Below are 18,429 nucleotides of genomic sequence, written 5' to 3'. Positions count from 1 at the left end.
AATGAAAAAGTGAATGAGTGAATGCACAGGATAGAAGGGGTATACTGTTATCAGCAGGTGTGTACTAATTGATACCTAGCTAAATAATAGAAATCCTCTGGGAGTTGAGGACAGTGTTACTTTGCAGGTGCTTCTGGCTTATGTAGTACATTCTGAGAATACAGCACGTATGTGTAATTATGTTTTGACAAATGTATACATTTTATATATTTATAAATGCAAAATAATAGCTAAGACTTAACTAAGAGTGTACTTAAGCACCAGGGATGTGCCCACAACCAATGTACATGCCCTTGACCGGAATCAAACCTGGGACCCTTCAGTCCGTGGGCTGACGCTCTATTCACTGAGCCAAACCAGTTTCGGCCGTCCTGTACTTTAGCTGTAATTTTTATGTGGTTTTTGGGGTGCAGTGAGTACAGATGTTTTACCTACGGCTATCTTGGTTCCCTCTCCAGATTAAATGTCTCTTAAATGGCTTCTTATTTTTATTATTTTTAAATATATATATTTTATTGATTTTTTTACAGAGAGGAGGAGAGAGGGATAGAGAGCTAGAAACGTCGATGAGAGAGAAACATTGATCAGCTGCCTCTTGCACACCCCGTACCGGGGATGTGCCCACAACCAATGTACATGCCCCTGACCGGAATCGAACCTGGGACCTTTCAGTCTGCAGACCAATGCTCTACCATTGAGCCAAACCAGTTTCAGCTTAAATGATTTTATTTTGGTGACTAAGATAGGGACATAAAAGGGAAGAGCATTTTCAGTTATTTTCAAAGTGTGGTATAAAGCATGAAAATACTGAAGTTTTCTTTTTAAAGTAACTCTGACATTAATTTTTTATGGTTTTGATGTTTTAAGGAATAGTCTGCTGTTTTTTCCTTCCACAAATAAAGCACCCTCAAATTTTGAGTTTTCACTATAAACCAAAATTGAAATACCTATTTCTTGTATTCTTCTGGTAGCAGGAGGATGCGTTAGCACGCCATGCCTCTGAGGAGGCTCGGAGAAGGACGCGTGAATTCGAGGACAGAGACAGGTCCCATCGGGAGGAAATGGAGGTGAGAGTTTCACAGCTGCTGGCAGTATCTGGTTAGTACTTCCCCCAAACTCTGAGGCTCTATTTGTGATGTTTGTGCATGATATTTTAAAATAGTTTAAGTTTAATTTTAGCTTTCATTTTCAATAGTTATATTCCATGATTTTGTGCTTATTAAATGTAATTGGTATAAAGAAAATTTGTCTTAATTTTAAGGTTGTACATGAATTCTTCACTTACTGGTTTTTATAAAAAGCATTTATCATAATGTGTATTTTCTCTCAATTTGTCGATCCAAATTTTTACCTATTTTTTCTTATTTCATATTCTCTGTTTTAAAATACCTTGTTATAGAAAACATATTTTAAAACATTATTAAACATTTTTGCAATATTATATTTAATTTGTCTGAATATTTGTCTTGATTTTGTAACAGTATAATTTTTGGTAATTTTCTGTATTCTCTCTACTAGAGAAAATTTTAATATTTCAAAGTACTTTTTTTCTTTTAATCTTTTTATGGTAAAATAAACTACAGATACAGAAATCTACACCAAAAAAAAAAAGTAGCTTAATTATTATATGGCTAACACCTTTCTAACTACCATCCAGGTCAAAAAATAAAACTTTGACAGCTACCTGTAGCCCCCTCCATATGTGCTTCTAATTATGACCCTTTTCTTCCCCTCAAAGTAAGCATTACCTCAGTTTTTATAGTAATCACTTTGTGTCTTTTTATAGTTTCATTATTCATGTCTACTTTAATCTTAGACATTCAAGTTTAGTTTTGCCCACTGTCTAAATTTAATATTACTTTTAATTGACATGGATATTTACTTTTTTTCTGCATAGAATTGTACCCTGCTTTAAGCGAACTCATTATAAAAATAAAGTATCTGCAAATTATTCAGAAATCTAAATTCTATAAAAAATATACTCAAAATAAAAATATTCAAGATAATAACCAATGTGTTCTTTAAAAAAAAATAAAAGTGTGTATGTTTGTATGTATACAAAGACAGTGGTAATGAGCCCAGACTCTAGAGTAGGGGTGTCGAACTCAATCAGAGAAGGGGCCAAAATCTAAAATCCAGCCTAAATCGCGGGCCGAATTGCAAGGCCTGAACAGTCATAAACTGTCATTGTGATGGAAACGCAGTGGAGTGCAGTGATGACAGCGCAGTGCCGGCCACATTGCAAGGCCTGGCGGGACGGATTTGGCCCGCGGGCCTTGTGTTTGACACATGTGCTCTAGAGCTAGACTTCGAGGTGTGAATCTGGCTCTGCCATTTACTTTGGTTGCTTCGGACAATGTATTTCACCTTTCTGTGACTGAGTTTCCTCATTTATAAAATAGGGTTAATAGTCGTGTCTATTTATAGGGTCATTGTGAGAATTAAATGAATACACGTGAAGGCACTTTTAGAGTACCTAACACTGACTATTATCAATATTATGTCATATATTTTTTCTACTATATTATAATTTTTTTTAGAATAAAGGAAAAATTCAAATCTACTAAGTAGTTAGTGTATTAAATAAGTTACCTTTTAATGATTGATAGTTCCCTTTGTCAATGAGTAAATTGATTTAATAGGCTGATAGCAGCTGATGATGTCCCCAAGAATACTTATAAGCTAGGAGAAAAGACAGGAAGGATATAATGCTTACATGTATAACACGCACTTGTTGTCTTTACTTCTGAACCTTTTTGCCCATGATGCTGTTTGTTCCCTGGCTAAGGATGTACTTTTCTACCCATTCATCGAGGCCCAGCTTAAGTGTTATCTGTCAATCCCTTCTCTAGTCTTCTTAATCATAATTAGCTCTACTATTTTGTGGTTTCCAAGGCACTTCTTATTTCTATTATTGTTCTTACTGAACATATGTTGAAAAATTATGAAGGTGTCTGTTTTCCACTCAATTGTGATTCCCAGTGAGAAGGGGATTCTGATTTTTTAACTTCCACACTACCCACCACAGTGTTTTGTACATGGTGTTTAGTTGTTAAATGGAGATTGTAAAAAAACAGCTCCTAGACACTGGTTGCAGCAACAGCTTCCACCAGCCCTTGGGGCACTCACCCCTGTGCTCAAGCAATCATTGTCAATGACAAAGTGACTATTGAAGCTACAATTGTATTAAATTAATGCCAATAATTTGGATATATTATTTTATTTTTGGCTGCTCGGGTAACGTTAGCCCTTAACCAAGAATATGTGGGGGGTTTTTTGTTTGTTTCTTTCTTTTTTCCTTTTTGGGTACAGCTGTAAAATATTTTGATATAGGAAATGTGTTATTCTTGCGGCCTTGATATTCAGGGTGGATTGTAAAATATAAATTTTTGTGAGATTTCAAAGATTAAGATTATTTTGATAACATTATTTACAGATTTAAAAGATGTGGTTATCACAGGTCTTGAGGGGGAAACTACTGCATAAAATAACTAACTTGGAATAAATATTTTGCATCAGTTTGGAAAAAAAAAAACAAAACAGCTCCTATCCTACCTCTTTGAAAACTAGAATTACAGGTTAGCCTCTAGTTAGTTAAAGTAGAAACATACACGTTAGTGGTCTCTAAAGAAATTTAGAATGTTTATAATTTATTGGTTTATATAAATTAGGTTATTTGTTAAGTAATGAATCCCAACTGTGTTGGGCTGGATTCTACATTAGAAACTAGGAAATAGATGTATGGTTTCTGTCCTTGAGCAACTATCAGTCTTGAGAGAAATAGATGATACAAAGATAACTGCATCTGTTTTGGCAGCAGCCATAGACAGTGGAGGTTCAGAAGGAGAACAGTGGCAGTGGGGAGGCAGAATACTTACGTCTGCCTCTGCATGGCGGATTCACAAGAGAACACGCTTACAGGGATTTGAAGGAAGATTATAAATTTGCCAGTTCAACAAACTAGAGCGAACATTCTGGGCAGAAGGAGTAAAAGATCTTGTTATGTCCGAGAATATGATTGGTCAATCTTTCTGGAACTAGCTAACATGGCTATAAATGAATATAAGAATTATTTTGTAAAACGTGTCCTTCAGCTACATTCCATTTAAAGAATACCAATTAATGGAACAGTTATTTAGGAAGTTGTATATATTTTACTTTAAATAAAAATCTAGATTATTTGAAAATAAAAATTATCTTCCCAAAATGTTTATTTCTTCTTCTTTTTTTTTAATCCTCACCTGAAGAGTGAAGATACTTTTTTTCATTTATTTATTTTTCTAGAGAGGTAGGGGGAGAGAGAAAAAAAGAAACATCCACATGAGAGAGAGACATTGCCCTGACCAGGGCTGGGGATTGAACCAGGAATCGAACCCTCTGGTCTTCAGGGCAATATTTTAGCCACTGAGAAACCCAGCCAGGATTAGTTTGATTATTCTTATAAACAATTTTACTTGAAGGAAAACATTTTGACATGTGAAGCCCATATGTGTGTGTTTATATTTGTTTAAAGAAAAATGCAGTCTGTTGATGGGGGGTGTCAAATAATTATTGTGCGGATAGTTTCCAGTTGGTTTTCTGTCAGTGATGTGAGAGCATGGGCTTCACAGTCAGACCTAGATAAGACTCCTGCTCCATCACTTGCCAATCTCCCTTAAGAGATTTCTCATAGAAAATGTTGTGAGAATTAAATGGGAAAATGCTTGTAAAGCACTTAGTATGGTGCTTGGTATGTGTATGCCTACAATAAATAATAGATTTAAAGCATTTCGCACTAAAAGCTCTACCAGTGATGGTTCCAGTTAATTGAATTATATGGCTAATAAGAATATCCTTTTAGTTCTCTTAAGTATATCAGGGCACTTTCCTTGCATTATGGCCTAGAGCATAGAAAAAAGTTATTAGATTTTCATCAATAATTTAAGATCTTGTAGGTCTTTATGGCAATAATTTAAAACATCAGTTCTTGTAGAGAACTGTCATCTAGAAAATTGATGGAATTCAATCAGACTCCAGAGTTTGCACTGCCAGTCACTTAAGGGAGTTTGGGGTATGTATGTCTTTTAGCACTTTGCAGATGTATATTTTGCTTCCCTTTTTATTATTTACATATATAATAAAAGCCTAATACCCTGTTTCCCCGAAAATAAGACAATGTCTTATATTAATTTTTGCTTCCAAGATGTGCTAGGTCTTATTTTCAGGGGATGTCTTATTTTCCCATGAAGAAGAATACGGTATACATTTATTGTTAAATGAAAATAAAGGAAATTTATTACCTGTATATGGTACGGTAGTACGGTAGTTGTCAACACAAACCAGACAAACTGTGAATCCTACAGTATCAAGAATTTACTCATTTATTCAATGACAATCATGTCATCATCTTCTGAAACATCATTATAGCAATTCAATTCCTGAATTTCCTGGTGAATTTCTTGTGACTCCATTTCTTTCAGAATCAGTGGACCAAATCTCTCATATTTATCCGGGGGGGGGGGGGGCTTTATTTTCAGGGGGATGCCTTATATTTCACTCAGAAGGAAACCTGTAAGTAGGTCTTATTTTCGGAGGATGTTTTATTTTCGGGGAAACACGTTATGCAAATTGACTGAACAGGACAACCGGTCACTTTGACACTCACTGACCACTAGGGGGCAGACACTCAATGCAGGAGCTGCCCCCTGGTAGTTAGTGCTCTCCCAAAGGGGGAGTGCTGCTCAGCCAGAAGCTGTACTCACAGCAAGCATAGCTGCAGTGCCTCTGCTGCAGGCAGGTGGCAAAGGAGCAAGGGATCCTGAACTGCAAGAGCCCCACCCTGGACTGCAGGGGATGTCTGACTGCCAGCCTAGGCATGATACCTTCAGCAGGTGGACATCCCCCAAGGGGTCCCAGGTTATGAGAGGTGCAGGCCTGGCTGAGGGACCCTCCTCGCGTGCACTTGGCCTCTAGTTATATTATTGACTATACAATATATTCCCTATGTTGTAATTTATGTCTCTATAACTATTCTGTAACTACCGTATTTTTCGGACCATAAGACGCTCCGGACCATAAGACGCACCAGTTTTTAGAGAAGGGAAATGAAGAAAAAAAGATTCTGAAACAAATAGTGTCCTAAAATATTTTATGTGCATTAAAACCCAACATCACAGTCATAAACACATGTAATCAACCCTGTAAAGTAAACAGCAGCATTTAGAACCATTTTAGAGCCGGGCAAGCACACAGAGACCACACAGAGCCGGGCAAGTAAAAAAACTTTTTTTTGTTTAAGTATATGTGTAGGCTATATTTGGACCATAAGACGCAGGGACTTTCCCCCCCCACTTCTGGGGGTGAAAAAGTGCGTCTTATGGTCCGAAAAATACGGTATTTGTAACTACCAATTTGTGCTTTTGCTTCCCTTTTAAAAAAAATCTATAACAAATTCCTTATGTCAGCTTGTTTTCTTGTAGTTTACCTCCTTTTTCCTCAAAAAGAGAACATTAAAAACATTTTCTTAATGCTGAAACCAGTTTGGCTCAGTAGATAGAGCATCAGCCTGCGGACTGAAGGGTCCTGTGTTCAATTCCAGTTGAGAGCATGTACCTTGGTTGTGGGCACATCCCTGGTAGGAGGGGGGTGTGCAGGAGGCCGCTGGTCGATGTTTCTCATCGATGTTTCTAGCTCTCTGTCCCTCTCTCTTGCTCTCTGTAAAAAATCAATAAAAGCCTAGACCGGTTTGGCTCTGTGGATAGAGCGTGGGCCTACGGACTCAAAGGTCCCAGGTTCGATTCCAGTCAAGGGCATGTACCTTGGTTGCAGGCACATCCCCAGTAGGGGGTGTGCAAGAGGCAGCTGGTCGATGTTTCTCTCTCATCGATGTTTCTAACTCTCTATCCCTCTCTCTTCCTCTCTGTAAAAAATCAATAAAATATATATATATTTTTAAAAATCAATAAAATATTTTAAAAATGTTTTCTTTTTGTAATTAAAATATCTGTAAAAGGCCTTATATAATGGAACAAACTTTTCTTTTGTTTTTGTTTTGATTTTTTTATCACAATTTTATTTTAAAACAATTTGTTTTTTTACCTTCAGCTTAACGTTCTTATTATAGTTGAAGAAACAAAAATTAATTGACTTTCTTTTAAATAGTGGGTTAATAGAAATAAGAAAAAAGGCTTAAATCAGTTTCCTAACCAAAAGTTCTCCACAAGTACAGGCTAGCACTGGGAAATGAATTTCCATATCACCCATAAAGATGATTAGTAAGTTAAAAAATAAAATCTACACAGAAGAGAATTATAATAGTTCCAATGGGTGGTCCTGATGTGAGAGTGGGGTCCAAGGAGCAATGGTAATTCATGGGTGGCAGTAACCTAGCAGTAGATAGTCCTTGGAAGCTTGAGATCCTGGTAGCACAGAGGCTTAGGGATGTCCCACCCCTGGTGGATAATTCTGTGACCTCTGGCCCTGCTATGCTAAACTTGTAACTGTGGTGCTCATGAGCATTTAATATATGTGTAAGATTGAGGTTTCTGACAGCAAGAAGCGGAACCCCACGTGGTTAACAGCCCAGTGGGTTTGATTTTCACCAGTCTTTTAACCTGAAATCAGTTTAAAAAATTCATTGGACATGTTTCTGTTTTACCATCTGTAAAATTTAGAAAGTTTTTAAATCCATTATCCATGGTAGGATACAGCATTTTCTTTTTCTGATTTTTCTGGAAAAGGGTATTTTAGTAGTCTGATATTTTCTTTATCTTTTAAAGGTAATAATATTACCCTGTGGGGATTTTTAAAAATATATATTTTATTGATCTTTTTTTTTTACAGAAAGGGATAGAGAGTTAGAAACATTGATGAGAGAGAATCATCGATCAGCTGCCTCCTGCACACCCCCTACTGGGGATGTACCCGCAACCAAGGTACATGCCCTTGACCAGAATCAAACCCGGGACCCTTCAGTCCACAGGCCAACGCTCTATCCACTGAGTCAAACTGGTTTTGGCTACCCTGTGGGTATTTTTTTTTAAAGGAATACAAACACATATTTGTTTGTGCATAGTCTCTCTAGTATGGATACAGTAAGAAACTGGATCTGGAAATTACAGAGGGAATCTGGTATCTAGGGGCCACACAGGAGGAGGATTACTTTTCACTATTTGTGTTTTTTTTATCTTTTGAATCTTATATCATGTGCATATTACCTATTTAGAAAAGAAATAAAATTTGTCTTTAATGTTAACACAGAATGATGAAAATTGAAGACTTTAAAACTTGCTATCTGTATTCTCTGACATATAGGTTGCTTTAAAAAATGTAAGATTCTTTCTCCATTTGAAATTTTATACAGAACCCCAATAGATAAAATAAATACAGGAGCACTGCTCAGTGAATCAGAGATAGAGATTATCCCGGTCTCCCTCTAGAGTCTGTAGGGTATTTTCATGGAACCCAGTAGTTGGCAGCATGTAACTTGAGAATCTTTGATATAGAAGAATGAACAAGAGGTTTGTAATAGATTTCCTCGGTTTTAAATCTTAGCCCCACTACTTGTTACCATATGATATTGGGAAAGCTGCTTATTTTCTTGAGCCTCATCCGTAAAACAGGGCTAAAACCTTTCCTCATGGGTTGCTCAGTATCTAACACTTCTATTGGGGCTCAGTGCAAGCTAGTTTCTTCACCTCATTCTGTGTACCTTGATTCACAACATATATGGACTCTCAATAAAAGTAGGCATATCCTCACTTCAGATATTATTTTGCAAAGCTACTTTAGATTCTGGTTTTGTGTTTGTTTTTTGGTTTGTGTATTTTTTTAAATTGATATTTAGAGACAGAGGAAGGGAGAGGGAATGAAACATCAATGCATGAATCAGCCATCTGTACACCCCCCAGGGATTGAGTCTGCAACCTGGGCATGGGCCCCGACCTCAATTTGAACCAGTGACCTTCTGACACATGGGATTAACACCCAACCAGCTAAGCCACACTGGCCAGGGTTGTTTGTGTATTTCTCAAACAATAAAAGATTTTGTACTTTTCATGATTCTTTGGAGATCAAAATAGCAGTTACCTGGAGGAGAAGGTTTAAGGAGAACTTCCCACGTTTTGGTAATGTTACATTTCTTGATCTGGATGGTTACATGGGTGTGTTCACTTAGAGAAAACTCACCAAGATACATATTTATGATTTGTGCACTCTTCTGTAGACTTTAAAAAATGTAGACTTTTTAAAAGAAAAAATAGCTCTGGATGGTTGGCTCAGTGGATAGAGCATCGACCTACAGACTGAAGGGTCCCAGGTTCAATTCCAGTCAAGGGCACAAGCTTGGGTTGCAGGTTTGATCCCCAGTAGAGGGCGTGCAGGAGGTAGCCGATCTATGATTCTGTCTCATCATTGATGTTTCTCTTTCTCTCTTCCTCTCCCTTACTCTCTGAAAACAGGAAATATATATATATATATATATATATATATATATATATATATATATATATATATATATATATATTTTAATAAATAAATAAAATAATCACAGACATTTATTCTATGAAATTCGCCTGCCATTTAATGCCTGTTGCCTCATAGAAGAAGCCCTGTGCCTTTTCTCCCCTAATTTGAAAATGTTGACATGCTACCTATGACAGTTCTCTTCAGGTTACATATCTCTGTAACTATAATTCAAATACCTTACTTTTGGCTTTTGTTGAGGGAGATTGAGGTTAATAAGGGACAGGCTACATGCTCTGGTCATAGATAAATGGGAAATATACCTCTCATCAGTTTGATAGCGGTTTGTATGCACCCTGTGACTAGAAACAGCTTTCTTGATTGGTCTCTTAACATAAAACTGTAATATGCTCCTGTATTAATTCAGCTGCAAAGTGACAGTGCTGAATGACATTTTCTCTAGTATCTAGAAAATGGTATTGGTTAGGTTATAAAGTGTTAGCAAATAAGTTGTTATCTTTTTTTAAAATACATTTTAAAAAGGGGAAGAGAGAAGGATAGAGAGCTGGAAACATCGATGAGAGAGAAACATCAATCAGCTGCCTCCTGCACACACATCCTCCCCCTCCTCCCCCACTGGAGATGTGCCCGCAACCAAGGTACATGCCCTTGACCAGAATTGAACCTGGGACCTCCCAGTCCGTGGGCTGACGCTCTATCCACTGAGCCAAACTGGCTTCGTCTAAGTTGTTATCTTTAATGTCAGAATGGGTAAATAATTATTGCTTGTCCCACTTTAGGCAATTTTAATGCAATTCAGCAAATCATAGAAGAATTTTATGTGGAAACTATTTGGAAGTAAAAACAGGCAAAAGGCTTTATGTGGTTTTTTTGTATTTGTGTTTTGTATGTTTTTGGAGCCTTCTATTCTGTGTGGTCCAAAAAAAAAAAAAAATCCCAACCTTACTCATTTTAAATTCCCACAGACTTCAGTTTTCAAATCATTTAATTCTACTAACACTCATATTTGGGTAAGAAGGGACCAATTAACATCTGTCTTTACTGGCCTTTTTGAGGTGTGTGTTGGCTTAAAGGCATTAGATGAGAGTAAACAGTGAATATGAACTATGAACTGGGACTAAGAATGAGACTAAAAAAAGGATTTGTGAGGAAGAGGATACTAAATCTGTCTTCTCCCACACTGAGAGAGCATCTCAGTTTGCTGTCTGGTGTAGGAAATGTAGACTTTATTAAAATTTATTTTGTTTTGCCAAAACCGATTTGGCTCAGTGGTAGAGTGTCGGTCTGCGGACTGAAAGGTCCCAGGTTTGATTCCCGTCAAGGGCATGTACATTGGTTGCGGGCACATCCCCAGTGGGGTTGTGCAAGAGGCAGCTGGTTGATGTTTCTCTCTCATCAACGTTTTTAGCTCTCTATCCCTCTCTCCTCCTCTCTGCAAAAAATCAATAAAATATATATTTTTAAAAATTTATTTTGTTTTAATCTTGTTTTAGTTCGTAAAATTGCCCTTAATCGTAGGATTCAGGTTTTTTTTTAACTTTTGAAAAGTTCATATAGATAAATTGAGACATGATGAGCAGCTTAGTTCTAATAACAGCAGCATGAATGCTAAGTATATGCCACACATGAGAAATGATGACACAGCTGGATACACTACAATATTTGCTTTACCCTTGATTCTTAAATTCTCTTATAAAGTGTGTCTCTATTTTGAAGAACTGAGTCTGAGAGAGGATAAGAAGCTTGTCTAAGATCATATAGCTAAGATGGTAGAGCCATCCCTATCCAAGCCCAGAAATGTGGATTATTTTTACTTTATAGTTAAAATATTTATGGTATACTTTTAAAAAAAATATACTTCTATTGATTTCAGAGAGAAAGGAAGGGGCGGTGGACATCAGTGGTGAGAGAGAATCATTAATAGACTGCTCCTATCCTGCACACCCCCAACAATGTTTAACTTTTTTTATATAGCAAAGATAGAAATTTACTGAGAAACAAACACAGACTCCCATGTGGAGAGGGGGAAAGAGTCCCCTGTTTAACTATTTTTAATTATTAGGGCATTTTCTCAAGAAGAGTACTCACTAATTTGATGATTTCGCAGTGTTTCCCAAAGTGTGGTCCGCGTACCCCCAGGGGTAGGGGAAGAGTTTGGTGGGGGTATGCGTTGCACCGGAGTTTGGTGGGGATATGCACTGCACCGTGCTTAGCTGCGCCTAATTCTACGTTCTCATGAGTACAAGGGGTACTCAGCGTAACGAAAATTATAGAAGGGGTACACGTATGTCAAAAATTTGGGAAACACTGATTTAAAAGAAAGAAAACAAGCCCCAGCTAGCTGGTTTGGCCCAGTGAATACAGCGTCAGCTTGCCGACTGAAGGGTCTCAGGTTTGGTTTGGTCAAGGGCACATGCCTGGGTTGCAGGCTTGATCCCCAGTAAGGGGGTGTGCAGGAGGCAGCTGATCAATGATGTTCATCAATGTTTCTATCTCTCCCTCTTCCTTCCTTTCTGAAATCAATAAAAATATATTAGGGAGAAAGAAAGAAAACAAGGACAACTGACAGAAAGATCTGTAGTAAAGTTATCTGTATTTATTTATAAATATTAAAGACACTGTATTCTGAACAGCTTCATATCTGATGTACATTAGAACCCTATTCTAAAACATCCACCCTCCATTAGAAAACTGCCGTAGTAGAAAGCATTGCTTCTTAAGACAGCACATACATTTGTTAAATTTGTCCTGTGGAAGCAATTTCACTGAACCTAAATCTGTTTTTATATTTGTCTCCTTGTGGCAGCCCATACATCTCTTCAAGCATTAAATTTCCTCCCAGGCTCCCAGCTCTCCTCTTCTGCTCTCATTCATACACTACCAGATTTCTCTTTTAATTTTCCTATTGACCCTCCTTCACATGACATATCTATCTCATTTCTTCTTAACAATGTAAATAGAAACTAAAATCATAAATAAATAGCAAAATATAAACAAACCTATGGTAACCTCTGCATAGCCATGATCAGGGAGAACTCCCGCTGCTGCTGCTGCTGCTGCTGCTGATTCTTTGTACTCCTTTGGAGTCATCCCTTTATTATTATTTTAATAATTATTTTTAAAATATTTTTTATTGATTTCTGAGAGAAAGAGAACACCAATGATGAGAAAGAGTCATTGATTGGCTGCCTCCTGCACTCCCCACACTGGGGATAGAGCCTGCAACCTGGGCATGTTTTCTTGACCGGAATCAAACCTGGGACCCATTAGTCCATAGGCCAGTGCTCTATCCACTGAGCCAAACCTGCTAGGGCTCATCCCTTTATTATTAAGATAATTTGAAAATGACTCTTATCTTAAGACAAAAGCTGAAATGTGCTTTTGTCGTGAGATAAGATTGCTATTGGTAGGTTTGTAGTGCTTTATAAATATACTAGAGGCCCCGTGCACTGTATTTGTGCACGGGGTTGTGTGTCCCTCAGCCCAACCTGCACCATCTCCAATCTGAGATCCCGCTCACAATTCAGGACTGCTGGCTCCCAACTGCTTGCCTGCCTGGCTGCCTGATTGCCCCTAACCACTTCTGCCTAACAGCCTGATCACCCCCTAACTACTTCTCTGCCAGTCTGATCGACACCTAACTGCTCCCCTACCGGCCTGATTGCCCTTCCCTGCCAGCATGGTCACCCCCAAATGCCCTTTCCTGCAGGCCTGTTCCCCCCCCCCCCCCACTCTACTGCCCTTCTCTGCAGGCCTGATCCCCCCCCATTGCCCTCCCCTACAGGCCTGGTAACCCCCCCCAACTGCCCTCTCCTACAGGCCTGGTCACCCCTAGCTGCCCTTCCCTGCAGGCCTGGGTCCACCCCCCAACTGCCCTCCTCTGCTGGCCATCTTGTTGCGGTCATCTTGTGTCCACATGGGGGTGGCCATCTTGTGTGTTGGAGTGACAGTCAATTTGCATGTTACCTCTTTATTAGATATGATAATTAGGATTGCTTTTTCTCAGTGTTTCTTCATTGCTCAGCCTCTTTCTACCCTTCATTGACTGAAACCCGATATTTATATCATCTCTGATTTTGCAGAATTGATCTGTCCTTATATTACATTTACATTGATTCCATATGGAACATAAATTGTTTTTCTGACCCATGTATATTCCATAGCCCTTGCAATCTGTAACCATGCAGCATAACTTGAATCTGATTAGTTCAATGAAAGGAATGCCCTAAAAGTTAGTGTGCAGCCTGCTAATAAAAACAGTAAAGTCTGCCCTGGCCTGTGTGGCTCATTTGGTTGAGCATCGTCCCAGGCACCAAAAGGTTGGTCAGGGCACATGCCCAGGTTGCAAGGTATGATCTCAGTTCTGGGACATGTTTGGGAGGCAACCTAGCGATGCCCCTTGCCCCCCCTTTCTTTCCTCCCTCCCTCTCACTCTCACTTCCTTCCCTCCCTCAAATTAGTAAACATCCTCAGGGAAGACAAAAATAAAAAATAAAGTCTGCTTGAGAAATATAAAAATTTATAAGAAAGACTATATAAGTTAGTATTGGATTCTATTTAAAGTGAATAAGGCAGTATAGTGTTTGCCTAAATAACATAACCTTCTTGAGAAATGATGACTTAGCTGGAATTTCTGACTAAACTTGATCTTAACAGTATAAGTGTGACTTGTTAAGATGGTTCTTTGAATGTCAAGAATGCTCTAATCACTTTTTAATATTAAGAATTGAAATATTTTGATTTTTTTATTAAATTTGTTTTTAAAAATTGACAGACAGTGGAGATTCACTTGTGATATTGATACATGATTTCATTTAGCTAAAGATTGCATGGATATGCCAAGACCGGTTTGTCTCAGTGGATAGAGCGTCGGCCTGCAGAATGAGGGGTCCCGGGTTTGATTCTGGTCAAGGGCATGTGCATTGGTTGCAGGCACATCTCCTGTGGGGGGTGTGCAGGAGAAAGCTGGTCGATGTTTCTCTCATCAGTGTTTCTGGCTCTGTATCCTTCTCCCTTCCTCTCTGTAAAAAATCAATAAAATATATTTTTTTAAAAAAGATTGCATGGATAATTGCAGTTAATCCCTATTGTTGGTATGTAACATAGGGGGCTAAAAACAAGATCTAGATGAAAAAAGATGGTGGCTTGGACTAGGGTGAGTATGGTAAAGATAGTCAGAAGTAGTCATATTCAGGGTATATTTATTTATTAAAGGTAGAACTGTCATAATTTGATGTTGAGAGAGGAAGATATTTTGAGTGACCTCAAGGTTTTTTGCTTAAACAACTGGTAAAATGAGTTGCCCTTATTTAACATAGGAAAACTGTTGTGGAAGGAGCCACGTTCTGTATACCAACAGATGTTTAAGTCTGGCTGACATTGTAGTCACTAAAGAAAGCTTATGAGGCCGGGACTTGTTTGGCTCAGTGGATAGAGCGTCGGCCTGGGAACTGAAAGGTCCCGGGTTCGATTCCGGTCAAGGGCATGTACCTTGGTTGCGGTTGCATCCCCAGTAGGGGGTGTGCAAGAGGCAGCTGATCGATGATTCTCATCGATGTTTCTAACTCTCTATCCCTCTCTCTTCCTCTCTGTGAAAAATCAATAAAATATATTTAAAAAAAAAGAAAAAAAAAGAAAGAAAGCTTATGAGGAAGTGTGCACTGAAATAGATTGAAAGATTGTGTGTGGACCAAAGGGTCACTATGTTATATTATCAGAGTATCATACACAGTATGTTAGCTGTTAGATGTTCTCTATAACTTGCCATAAATAGTTTAACTAGGAAATCTTTATTATAAAGTAAAACTTAAAATCCTCAGTGTTTATAATTGTCGAGCCCCTTAGTTGTGAAGTGTTGTTGTAAAGCTACTTCCGGGTACACAGTGCGCCAAGAACTCTAATTGTACATTCCTATTTTTGCTTTTGGAAGACAATATTTTATCCATAGTAATTCTGGATTTTATTTCTTGAGATGGGGGATTTTTAGTTCAAGTTCAGGTGGCAGAGAAGAAATTCAATAAGAGATGAAATTCATTACATTTTCAACCATTTTTCTGTAGCTGTAAAATGGAGAAATAATAGCAACTATGTTGTAAGTTAAACCCTTTAGTTCCAAAAGAGTAAATGTAGATTTGTTGTTCTTTTATACATGGTACATGTTTCAGTTATGTTCTTTTAAATATAACAATATTTTTATTCTTGGTATTTAAGGAAACTTTAGCCAAATATTTCATACATAATTTAAATTGTTATTTTCCTCATACATATTGGCTGAAAACATTTAACTTGCAAACTTTTCTTATGTGCTACTGTCTTATTTATCTAGCACTTGGATTTTCAAACACATTTTGACCCCCAACTATGGTTTTTGTCATTGCAGGCAAGAAGACAACAAGACCCTAGTCCTGGTGCCAATCTAGGTGGTGATGACTTCAAACTTCGTTAATTAGGAGCACAGCAGATGTGCCCCCCAAATCGTTTCGTGTACATTGTTTCTAGTCGACAAAAATAATTGATTAAAAGACCAGAAACTGTGATAACTGGAGGTACTACATACAGCCTATCTCTCAACCTTAGGCAGTAACAAGACATCACAAACTGCCATGGTTTTGCACTATGATTATAATACCTGAATTTCTAATTTTGTATGCATGTAGCCAGTAATGATTTTACATTTTTTCTATGCAAACTTACCTTGATGGCATTATTTTAGTGAGTTGAAACTATCTACTTGTAAAGCTCTTATTTGTCCTCCATCTTAATTTAAAAGTTCATGTCATTTAAAAACAAGTCAAGAAATTGAAATTTTTATCAGAGGGTTTTATTCCTAATCAGTTACTCTAATTTTTCTTTTTTGTGATTTTAGGTGTGTTATACAGCTGCATTTTAGCTAGGCATTCTTATTTTTTTGTTTTGTTTCCCCATTTTCTTTTGTGTTTTGGCATTTTGTCTATGGCATTTTAAAACTGCTGATGTGTTAGCATTATTTACAAGCTAAAACCCTAGTAGCATAGAGCTGTCTGCCACAGCCTTCTAACAAAGTTTACAGTTAAAGTTGCAGTATCCTTTTAAATGTTGATAATCAGCTCCTTTTCTTTCCTTCTTAAATATAAAATTTTTTAATTGGCATTGACTCTCATCTTCCCCAGATTTATTGTAGGTTCTGTTCTATAATCATGAGTTTGTGTGGAGATATTCTCCTTAAATAATAATATTCTACTGAAATGCCTAAAGAAGTCGCAGGCTGGCTTCTGTTTTATTCAGGGATTTTCTTTTTTTTACGTCAATCAAAAAAGGGATACTGGAGCTTCTTCATGTATGTAACAACATATTAAACTGGAGACAGTGATGAATCAGCTACAAAGGTAATATTGTATTAAAATCATGTTTAAGATAGCTGCTTTTATGTGTATTTTATAATGCATGCTTTTGTAAAAACAATGCTGGATGATAAAACATTAGTCTTAGAGAGAAAATGTTCATCTGTGCAAAGGATACATTTTCTTCCATTAATTATTATGGGGGGGAAATTAACAGGTTATATATATGGTATTTTCCAAAAGGACTATTAGTAGAACCTTTTGAGATGAATTAGTATGGGAATATTTTTTAAATAGGCTCACTGTCAAAGTGAATGCAACTTGTTTTTGTTTTGTTTTGTTTTTAATACAAGACTGGAAAAAAGTGCTAAGTCATTTGGCAACTCCTTACAAATATTTTTCATGGTTACATTCATTAAATGTTACTACATTTCTGAATTTTTTGCAAAAATGTATTTTATCATAATAGAATGGCATTATTTTAAAGAATTTGAAAAACTGACATGGTCAGTTCAGAAAATGAACTGAATTCTGAATGAGGTCATTGCATTTAAAACATATATATATGTATACACTAGTATAGATATATATATTCATATATATACTTGATTGATGAGGGAGGTATGACTTTCATTGTACATAGGTCTTATAATTCATAAACATATCCAGTATCTCAGAATAAAAATGTTTGTTTTATATTTGAATTCATGCATGGTAAAGGAGTGTGTTTAAATTGTTATAAACAATAATACATCATAAAAGACCATGCTAATCTTGTGTAACTAAGTACTATGAATGAATTTGGTTGTTATTTGATGTTGTACAGCTCACATGTTTACACACTCAGTGCCCTAATTTCCCCTGAGGGAATCGCCTTTTAAGTGGTCCTTACAGTGGTGTTTTAAGGTTACTTTATCACAAAGCTCCTTGGTTTTTGACTTCTGCACTTAAAAATTTTTTTTTAATAACAATGATGATGTTGGTACATTATTCTCTATTGCTTTTAGTCCACCAGTAATTATGATCAAAAGCTATTAAGTGTTCATGTTGCCATTCTTCTGTAAATACTGAATTTCCCCTGTCATTTAGCATTGTGCTGCTTTTGTCTGTCTTAATGCTGGCATTAAGATCATGAGCCCTTTTTCTCCAATAGTGCAGACTTTGAAAACTACTTTTATTAAGTTATTGATGCAATCTGATATTTTTTCAAAATTTATATTTAAACAAAATTACACCATTGCATCATCTTTTCTAAATTCATCTCCATTAAAACTTGCCTTAACCTACCAGATTGCTTTTGCCACTATTAGCCATACTGTGTGTTTGTATGTTTAATTTACTTTCACAATAAAGTTCTGTAGTGAAAACAAGGTCTTGGCTCTTTTATTGGACATAGTCCAACAGTTTCTCTTCTAGTGTTCATTATGATGTGAAAATTGATTTTGTTATTCTGAACTGTTCTTTCATCCTGTTTTATAACCTTAAAAAAACAACAGTGTCATCTAGTGGTCATTTCTCTTAATTCCAAAGAAAATGTTTAATGAAACATCACAAAGAATACTAATTTCCCTATGTATATTGTGGTTTTCAAAAGTCTGGCTTAATTTACCCATCCAATGAGATATGACTATAAAGTAATGATGTCATT

At 36.9% G+C, this 18,429-nt stretch overlaps 1 protein-coding gene across 7 annotated transcripts in view; it reads left to right on the top strand.

Annotated features, from left to right (window-relative positions):
• CBFB (core-binding factor subunit beta) overlaps positions 1–16,983 on the top strand; it is a 48,246-nt gene extending 31,263 nt beyond the window's left edge. For 4 of the 7 annotated variants that reach the window (XM_036441542.2, XM_036441543.2, XM_036441541.2 and 1 more), the window contains 2 exons: positions 972–1,067; positions 15,842–16,983. In XM_036441542.2, coding sequence (XP_036297435.1) covers positions 972–1,067; positions 15,842–15,907 — 162 coding nt within the window. In that variant the 3' untranslated portion in view covers positions 15,908–16,983. Of the gene's footprint in view, positions 1–971; positions 1,099–15,841 lie in introns of all 7 variants that reach the window. The other 3 variants (XM_036441545.2, XM_036441544.2, XM_036441539.2) reach the window with 1 other exon arrangement.
• The last annotated feature ends 1,446 nt before the right edge of the window (positions 16,984–18,429 follow it).

The sequence above is a fragment of the Pipistrellus kuhlii genome, unplaced genomic scaffold (assembly GCF_014108245.1).
Source record: "Pipistrellus kuhlii isolate mPipKuh1 unplaced genomic scaffold, mPipKuh1.p scaffold_m20_p_17, whole genome shotgun sequence".
In the NCBI taxonomy this organism is placed as follows: domain Eukaryota; kingdom Metazoa; phylum Chordata; class Mammalia; order Chiroptera; family Vespertilionidae; genus Pipistrellus; species Pipistrellus kuhlii.
The sequence above is the reverse complement of the archived record's forward strand: the minus strand, read 5'-3'. Positions and strand labels throughout refer to the sequence as shown.